This window comes from Cyprinodon variegatus, unplaced genomic scaffold (genome assembly GCF_000732505.1).
Source record: "Cyprinodon variegatus isolate N-32 unplaced genomic scaffold, C_variegatus-1.0 Scaffold780, whole genome shotgun sequence".
Classification (NCBI taxonomy): domain Eukaryota; kingdom Metazoa; phylum Chordata; class Actinopteri; order Cyprinodontiformes; family Cyprinodontidae; genus Cyprinodon; species Cyprinodon variegatus.
In genome coordinates this window covers 227677-237642 of record NW_015151233.1, presented here as the reverse complement: position 1 = coordinate 237642, position 9966 = coordinate 227677, and the positions used below count along the sequence as shown (strand labels likewise).

The 9966-nt window shown below is 35.5% G+C and overlaps 1 protein-coding gene across 2 annotated transcripts in view; it reads right to left on the bottom strand.

Moving 5' to 3' along the window:
* LOC107098473 (von Willebrand factor A domain-containing protein 7-like) overlaps positions 1-9429 on the bottom strand; it is a 20640-nt gene extending 11211 nt beyond the window's left edge. The window contains exons 1-4 of one of the 2 annotated variants that reach the window (XM_015396189.1): positions 9356-9429; positions 1266-1453; positions 539-675; positions 300-444 (exon numbers count right to left, since the gene is read on the bottom strand). In XM_015396189.1, the coding sequence (XP_015251675.1) occupies positions 300-444; positions 539-675; positions 1266-1448 (465 nt within the window). In that variant the 5' untranslated portion in view covers positions 1449-1453; positions 9356-9429. Of the gene's footprint in view, positions 1-299; positions 445-538; positions 676-1265; positions 1454-9248 lie in introns of both variants that reach the window. The other variant, XM_015396188.1, reaches the window with a different exon arrangement.
* Between the last annotated feature and the right edge of the window lie 537 nt (positions 9430-9966).

Here is a 9966-nt window from a genome sequence, read left to right as displayed (position 1 = left end):
ATATATATATATATATATATATATATATATATATATATATATATATATAGTTGGTTGTAACAAACTTACTTGCTTTACTTGTTTGGGGTTTTTGTACACATTCCTTTTGTATATTTTAAGTTATCAGAGGTATGCTATCTTTATATATATATATATATATATATATATATATATATATATATACTTGTTTGAGGTTTTTGTACACATTGCTTTTGTATATTTTAAGTTATCAGAGGTATGCTATCTTTAATTTTCCCTTTTGTGTTTTTTTTTTTTATAGTTTTATTTTCCTGTCTGACCTGTAACGTATGCAGGACTCTGCCCAATGTTTCCCTGGCAGCCTTGAAATTCTCCTTGCCAATGTTAGCCTTAATGGCAACCATGCCCTCAGTAATTAGTCCACGTCCCTCTAAGAAAGCCTCAGAGTTGAAGTGATGTGGAGCACTAGAATTTGCAGAAATATGCAAATCAAAATATTGTATGTAATGGTTAAATCTTTATTTTTATCCCACTCTTTTATAGACGTTTTCCACTTTACCTGTTTACAAAGTCTCGGTCGACAAGACCATTCTGGGTGTAGATCTCTTGCAGAGCCGATTGGAATTTAGCACCAGAAACATCTCCAGGTGCCGTGGGACCCAGACAGGCTTGGACCAACTCCCCTGGAGAAGAACCCTGAAGTTCAGAACAGGAAGAAAAAACGGAAATATTTTAGAGACTGAATGAAAACAACACAACGAGCCAGATGAACAAAATCTAGTGTTTAGGAGGTGCTTGCATTTTCTTTCCTTTTCCATTCCAAACATTTGCTAGGGTTTGTAATTTTATATTGAACTTTTAGGGCAGAAAAAAAGAACAGTCTGTTACAGGATATATCTCCCCAACTATGTGTTTATACTACAATCAGTCATGATAAGAATTTGATTTTCCTTTATTAGCAAATGTAAGGTGTGTGTATATCTTATTTATATTTCTTTATTTCAGTTTTTTTGCAACTAACATTAACATGCATATTTGCATATTCTAAAAGGGCATTGACCTTTGAAGCACATTACTGCTGGTCTAGATTACAAATGAATCACCATTAATTCAGGATATCAAGATAATTCAGGTGAATGATACATAGAACTGAGTAGATCAAATGTTAATATTTGATCTGTAAGTGTGTAGGTGGAGTGAGGATGTGTGTGGGTCTCTATTACTTTCAAAATTGCAAGCTATAAAATTGAAGAAGGCTGACCTACATAACTTATCACCCATCCTACCGTAGGTTTGAACTCATGACCAGCGGCCTCAGCCACCGCCTTGCACGTCTCTGTAATCTTCTGTAGCAGGGCAGTCCCAGTAATGCTGACATGAGTGGATACCCCTCCTCCAATGGGAAAAAAGGCCATAGCGGGGGCAGACAGAGTCAAAGCCAGCAAGGTTACACCCAGCAATAAAGCCATAATGACTGGAATGAGATAGATAACAAAATTCTAATTGTTATCTATAATTCAAAATAAAACGTTAGTGTACAGTATGTTTTGCATCCAGAGGAAGTAAAATGTTCTGGAGGAGTTCATATAACAGTTAAATTTAAATATGCAGAAGATTGGGACAGGAAAAACAAATATGAAAATAGATGTATATACATAAATACTAAATAGTTCATGGTTCATGTTATACAACATTATGAGCATAAGAAACAAAGGACAGACACACAACCTTTGTAATAAATAAAAATAAAAAAATCAACATTGCATTGTTGTTTCTGCTTAAAGCTCACACAAATGTGGTCCTTTACCAATTTTACCCTGTATTACTGTCGCAAATATCCTGCTAAACATTGCTTTGAATAAAATGATATACAAAATGCTGCCTTTCCAAAGTAATTATACAGTTTTGAAAATGCAGAGATTATTATCCATGCACTTGTGCCTTTGCATATTGATAATTGTGATGCTCTTCTGTCTGGGCTAAGGCAAAAACACAATATTGCTGCTCGCATCTTAACCAAAACTGTGAAAAATGAGCATAACACTCAAGTACCCTTCACTGGTTGCCTTGTCATGTTCAAGCTGATTTTAGGATCTTGCTGCTCAACTACAAGGCATTAAATGCTCTGGCATTGTCTTATCCATCCAACCTTTTAAAAAACAAAACAGTATTTTTTTTTTTTTTTACATTTTTTCCCTTACCTACAGTATCATTTAGCACTTTGTTTTAAAGTGATATAATGAAGTCAGTGTTATTCTTATTTTTAAACACATATGAGAACCCCCCCAAAAAACAAAAACTAAACCTTTTTATAACACAGGAATTATTTCCTTTCATCTAAATAGTTAAGATGAGTAATGAATCTTAAACACTGTTTAAGATTCTGGATTGATTTCAGGATTGATTCAGATCAATCCTGAAGGATAGCCTGTCGCGCAGCAGGTTTGTTGTTCAGGCCATGGTAACTAGCCTCAATAAGAATGAATCCAGCTTTGTGGTACTAGAAGTCAGGGTTAAACCTAAGGCAGTGTTTTTCAACCCTGGTCTTCAAGGCGCCCTGCTCTACATGTTTTGGATGTTTCTAAGTTTCAGCACACCTGATTCAGATGATTGCAGTTCAGCAAAGCCTGATAATCTGCTATCAACTGATAACAGGTGTGTGAAAGCTGGGAAACATCCAACAAACCAACAACATTCTCTTTTCTTGTGTTTTTGTTTTACGCAAAATACATCTAGACTGCTGAGGCTGTCAATAGTCACTGCGGCTACCTTCTAGTTTAGTGAGGAAGTGCTTGTTCAGCCAAAAATCCCTAGTTCACAGTGTTGGGGAATCTTTGAAAAAATCCTGTATCCAGATTATGATCTAGATCATCACCAAAAAATAATGGATTGTTCCTTGGCATGAGTGACACCTCTGATGCTAATCCATTAACTAATCCATTGATCCATTAACTTTTCAATCCTGTATACAGACAGACAAACTCTCCCAAAAAAGTAACCTCCTTGGAGGAGATAATACACACACTTAATACTTATTCGTTTATATTATGTATTAGAGATCAAGAAAGGGGGTCAGAAACACATTTCTTTCTTCAATTTTACATGGTAAAGAATTGTAAATTTCATCTGATCTCTCTATCTTTATATCCAACCTAAGGGCCATTAAACCAATCACATTCACTGTGGCACGAAGCAACAGTTCCCAAAGAGATATATCCACACATCCACTGTGAGAGCATGCAAATTCCACTCCAATCGAGTGTTTAAAATATTCTGGCGGCAAGGCAACATTTAACCACTGCTGCCCCAAACCACCAGAGAGCAGAATTGTACTGAGGACATGAACAGCAGTGGGGCGATGGTGTAGGATCATGAATGTATCAGGTCGAGTTTTCTAGGATCACTTCAAATCTGAGTAAGCAAGCATCTGAGCTGCTCTCTGGGAGATTAGATTTTATCCTACCTGATATCAATTTTGATTAACCAAATCATCACCATCCATTCAAGTTGTGTGAGTCTTTTACACTCCTGGAATCACACACAAACACACACAGGCTTTGAAATAATGTAGGCCATGGCAGCATGGGATTATCACAAAGGTAGTTCTAATTCAGATAGAATATTAGAGAGAGAAAATTCACAGAATAAACACAGACCAGGATTAAACCTCAGTCAGCTTCTACTTTCTAATCAGCTATTCCCTCCCAATACTGTTATCTTTCTCATCTCTGTATTAATCTTTGTTGCAATAAGATCATGCAGATATTTTTTGGCCTGATTATAAAAAATGGTGGTTCTAATATCCACAATGTCATTGATATCCAAATGATATATAAACTCTTTTTTTAATCCATTTCTCCACTAATCTGCATCTAATCAGGCTAAACTTTTTGGACTCAGTTTATAGATAAAGGTATAGTGGAGGATGTTCTTTTTCCGAGTGGATCATAAAATAGTGGTCTTCCAAATTGTCAATTATTCTGGTGATATGTTTACGTATAGCCATCCTGCATGCTCATCCCCATTTTCACTTGCCGTCGGTGAGTCTGACATAATGTTGCAAATCAAAATTGCAAACCTTCTTTTGGAAAGTAAGCTTGTATGAGCTATGCAAACAGCAACTTTTAAACAAAGCGTGCATGAGGAGAAATGCTCTAACGCGTGTCTAATAGCCGTAACTAAAGCTACAGTGTATCTATCTTAGCCAGTCCTCAAAGCAGAAAGACAATTGTTTGGCAGAATATTATTAATCCTCATAAGTAAAAAAAAAAAAAAAAAAAAAAAGCAGCATGCTTAAACTTTACATCATCTGCCAGAGAAATCCTTCTAAAGTTTTCTAAAACTGCAACTGTGANTGGAGGAGATAATACACACACTTAATACTTATTCGTTTATATTATGTATTAAAAATCAAGAAAGGGGGTCAGAAACACATTTCTTTCTTCAATTTTACATGGTAAAGAATTGTAAATTTCATCTGATCTCTCTATCTTTATATCCAACCTAAGGGCCATTAAACCAATCACATTCACTGTGGCACGAAGCAACAGTTCCCAAAGAGATATATCCACACATCCACTGTGAGAGCATGCAAATTCCACTCCAATCGAGTGTTTAAAATATTCTGGCGGCAAGGCAACATTTAACCACTGCTGCCCCAAACCACCAGAGAGCAGAATTGTACTGAGGACATGAACAGCAGTGGGGCGATGGTGTAGGATCATGAATGTATCAGGTCGAGTTTTCTAGGATCACTTCAAATCTGAGTAAGCAAGCATCTGAGCTGCTCTCTGGGAGATTAGATTTTATCCTACCTGATATCAATTTTGATTAACCAAATCATCACCATCCATTCAAGTTGTGTGAGTCTTTTACACTCCAGGAATCACACACAAACACACACAGGCTTTGAAATAATGTAGGCCATGGCAGCATGGGATTATCACAAAGGTAGTTCTAATTCAGATAGAATATTAGAGAGAGAAAATTCACAGAATAAACACAGACCAGGATTAAACCTCAGTCAGCTTCTACTTTCTAATCAGCTATTCCCTCCCAATACTGTTATCTTTCTCATCTCTGTATTAATCTTTGTTGCAATAAGATCATGCAGATATTTTTTGGCCTGATTATAAAAAATGGTGGTTCTAATATCCACAATGTCATTGATATCCAAATGATATATAAACTCTTTTTTTAATCCATTTCTCCACTAATCTGCATCTAATCAGGCTAAACTTTTTGGACTCAGTTTATAGATAAAGGTATAGTGGAGGATGTTCTTTTTCCGAGTGGATCATAAAATAGTGGTCTTCCAAATTGTCAATTATTCTGGTGATATGTTTACGTATAGCCATCCTGCATGCTCATCCCCATTTTCACTTGCCGTCGGTGAGTCTGACATAATGTTGCAAATCAAAATTGCAAACCTTCTTTTGGAAAGTAAGCTTGTATGAGCTATGCAAACAGCAACTTTTAAACAAAGCGTGCATGAGGAGAAATGCTCTAACGCGTGTCTAATAGCCGTAACTAAAGCTACAGTGTATCTATCTTAGCCAGTCCTCAAAGCAGAAAGACAATTGTTTGGCAGAATATTATTAATCCTCATAAGTAAAAAAAAAAAAAAAAAAAAAAAAGCAGCATGCTTAAACTTTACATCATCTGCCAGAGAAATCCTTCTAAAGTTTTCTAAAACTGCAACTGTGAGTGAAAAACAACCCTGGGTGATGACTCCAGTTTATTTTGTCCCTACAGTTATCAGGATGTTAAAAACCAACCTTCACTGTGACTTTAACGCTAAGATTATAAACATTTTACATCCTCGCTGGTTGTTTACGAGACCTGCCCCCATTTTTCTGTTATTGCAAGTTGGTACACGAGACTAATTGTTCAGTAATAGATGCTTCAGCTGGGTATAACGTACAAAAAAAAAGAAAAATTGAAAGTGAGGCAACATATATTCCAAGAATAGTATAGAAGATATGAAGACATGGCAATAGGAGCATAATTTGAACAGATCATCTGGTTTGTTTTACTTGAAAACTGATAATTATTTCGTCTTCCAGCTAAAAAAATTATCAACCTTGTTCCTCATGCTCCAGATTTCAGTATCCACTATAAAAAATATTTCACACAAGGTTTATAAAATTCCCAGTGACAGATTATGCTTCTATAACTAAATTTGATCTATTTTAAGACGTTTGCAAATATTTACCAGGGTTACCACATATTTTGAAGAGTGCTGTATATACCAATTACCAAATTTTGGATCTAACATTTAATTTTGCACATGATCTGAGCATTAAAAAATCCTGCACCATTAAAAAAGGAGACATGGCTGGGATAATGCAGTCATATAAAGGCCTAACAGCAATCTGCAAGCAGATTAGAAAAAAGATATTAAAAAACTGGAAATCAGTATGAAGATGCTGAAACAGATGCAGCCACAGAGAAAGATGAAGATGAAGATTGTGTAACATCAGTGAAAAACATCTGGTGCAGATGAGATATGAGAAGAGAATAAAAGAGAGGTTAGATAGGAGGAGTGTTGCCTTAAAAGCGTTTAGTCCTCGGCTGGTGTATTTATAGCTGGCAGATGCTGGCAAGATTATTAGAGCTATGAACAAGGTGGCTTTTTTTCTTACTCATTGTGTATCTAAGCAAGCCCTCCAATATACAAAATTTCAAATGAAAGAGCGTAAATTGTTAAAAGGAATTTGAGAATGAGAATTCTGTGAAAACGCTTTAAGAAAGGTTCAGGCAAGCTCAATCCTTCCATACCTGAATATCCACATTTGCTGCTCTCTAACTTTCAAACTAGTTTTAACACTTCAGAGAGTTGTCAGAAAAATGTACAAGAAATTGTCAAGTAAAACCATCTAAAAATACATATTCAGAGACATACTCCTGCAGGCCTATTAAAGGGTTAACATTTGCCATATTCTAAAGCTTATAATAGGTTGTAATCCTTTCAAAGTCACCATAGGCAAATACATCATTAAATGTTGCCTTTGGCTTCATGGAGTTTGTTCATTTGATATTACCGGTAAAAAAAATTTTTCTTCCAACCCAAATACTGAAGAGAATTGCCTACAATGAGAGGCCACCCCTCCTTTTGTGAGCGCCGTCCATTTCATGACATCACTCTACCATGTCACAGAAGTGGCCAAGCAATCTGCTGGGATCCTTGGTCTTCTTAACTTTATCTGCACACTTATATCTCCACAACCTCTTAGGCATTTATAGATCAGCTTTATTTTTCTCAGATCAAAAGTCATACTAAATACTCCTAAAAGGGCTTGTACCAGCAACTCCTTACTCAATTCTTACTGTAATATCTTGTTGGAATAATTATGTATAAGATACTTAATGTTTGTTCTTATGATGTAAAATGTGTGACATATTACTGTTCAAGAGAGGTGTTGCAAAAGTAGTATAGGTCAACTCTCTGGAAGTATTGCTCAAGCTTATTGAAACCAGGAGATTCTCGGACCATTTGACCGCAAGACTTTTGAATGCAAATTAACCTGTTCACTGAGGCTGCAAATTGAATAGTATTTCTTGTTTCCTATTCCTTTAGCGCAACCTCAGCTTGTGTAATTAGGGACCCCCCTCTAACTTTACTAAATAGCGAGGAGAAAGCTGAGATTTGTAAACACTGCAGTCTCTTCCTACTCTCCTCACAGGTAAAACTAAATTAATTGTCTCTGCGCCTTCTTCCTTTCCCTGCATGTATGTATGTATGTATGTATGTATGTATGTATGTATGTATGTATGTATGTATGTATGTATGTATGAAGTGCTAAGACCTGACATAACTACTCAATATTTCCTAAATACATTTTATGAAAGCATTTTTTTCCTGGATGTTACATCAATACCGTGTTACTTTTCCATCTGATTGCTGTTACACACTAAATTATAATGATACAGGATGCATCTTCTATCTGATTTTCTTTCTGATATTATGCCATAACTGCACATAGCTGAATTATTTTAGCAGTCACCTCGATCTACAAAAGCAGTCTTTTCAGTAGCGGTGTGATTGAACTTTATTGCTCTTACACTGGATAATTTACCTCTGCACATAACCCATCCCCTTGGGGAGCGGTGGGCTGACATCGTGGGGCGCCCGGGGAGCAGTGTTGGGTTAAGGGTCTTGCTCAGAGACCCAGAGTGGCAGTCTCTGGGAGTGGGTCTCACACACAGAACCTCAGAATTCATAGCTCTATACCCTAACTACTAGGTCCCTCAAGTGTGCATGTCACATAAAACATGTAGGTGCAGTTAACTCCCAAATTTGGGCTATTTAGTAGGTTTACAAACAATAGAGGGCTAAATGAAACACAGCACATTCTATGGTTGCAAAGACTATGCATAATTAAATAGCTAAAGGAGATTTCCTGCTTTATTTATATATTCACGTTTTTGCAGAATGAGTGAGAAACACTGAATGCACTTCGAATGTTGTAAGACTTAAAGTCATAGTGAAAAAAGTAGTTCCTAAAACAACTTTCATTGCAAAAGCATTCCGTGCTTGGGCTCAAGATGTTACACAACACCTGATCTTATCTGAAAAGTATAGAGAATAATCTGTCTTATTAAATCCCCTGAATGGGGAAAACAAACATTTCATATTACATTTCTATTTATTTTGACACCTGGCCTACATGTATATGTACACCTGGCCAAAAAAATGTAGGGATTTTGTTGTGATTGCACAACACAAAGGCTGATGAATAGTTTAGATACACTAGGTAAGGGTGTAAGCCCTGCTTTCCTCTATATCTTTTTTCTTTAATAAAATTGTACTTGCTAAAAAAATGGCCAGTGAAGTTATGTTGTTTAGCCATTTAACAAAGTTTCTTGCTTTCTGACACTTGAGACAAATTAACACAGCATAAAGCACAACATATCACTGTAAAACCTAGACTTTTCACAGTTTATCAAAAACAACTACTTGGCAAGCTTAAACTCTCCATGAGTAAATCAAACTGCGCCCAGCCATGCTTTCTGTGATGAATCAAAAGTTTATTGAAAAAATATCACATATGGATTTTTTGTAGGACAAAAAGAGGCAAAAAATATAAATATTTACTTATGTTAACATCTGTTGACATGTTCTTAACTATGGAACAATTAAACTCATACAATTAGATTGATTAGTTTATAGCCCTGGCAGTAGTTAACTAAAATTAAAAACGGACAGGAGTATGACAATTTTAGACTTAACTGTATATTAGTAACAAATTAAAACAAATTTTACTCACCAGTTTGGTCCACAACAAGATTAGGATCTCATATACTTTTTTTTTTTAAGTTCTTAAATAATGCCATCGTTAGGTTAAAAAAACTAACACATGGGCAAAGCACTTAATTTTGTGTGTCTTCTTTGAACTCCAAGTTTCTATTTCTATTTCTGCACAAGCTGCAGCAAGAATACCTCACAGATTTGAATCGGCCTTATTTTTTTGAAGGTGGGTGTTTTGAAACAGGATTTCCTGCATTTTTTTTAAAAGTGAACTCCTCTTAATTAAATTTACTGTAGCAAGTGCAGACATAAGAATGTAGGAGAACTGAGTGCTTTGGGTATTATATTACACATGGAAGTTTGTAAAAGCATTTGTGCTGTTGCTGCCCTGTGTTTCTAATGTTTTTAGTACTGTGTATTGCAGCGATCTTTACTGATAGGCTCTAAAATAAAATTGAATACATTTGAAATGTATAAGATAAATAAAAAAATAAAATGTATTACAGTACACGCTAAAAAATTTTGTGATCTGCCGTTCTGGGATTTTTGGTTCTGTTTAGTTTTCACTTTGGGTTTTCAGTTAGGCCTGGATTTATGTTATTCTGGTTTTAATGTTAATGTTATATCTTTTTTTTTAAGTACTTCTTAGTCCTACTGTTCCTGTTTTTTTACTTATCTTATATTTAGCATCCCTTAGTCTTTGCTCTAGTTTTATTTTGTCATTCATTATTTAAAGT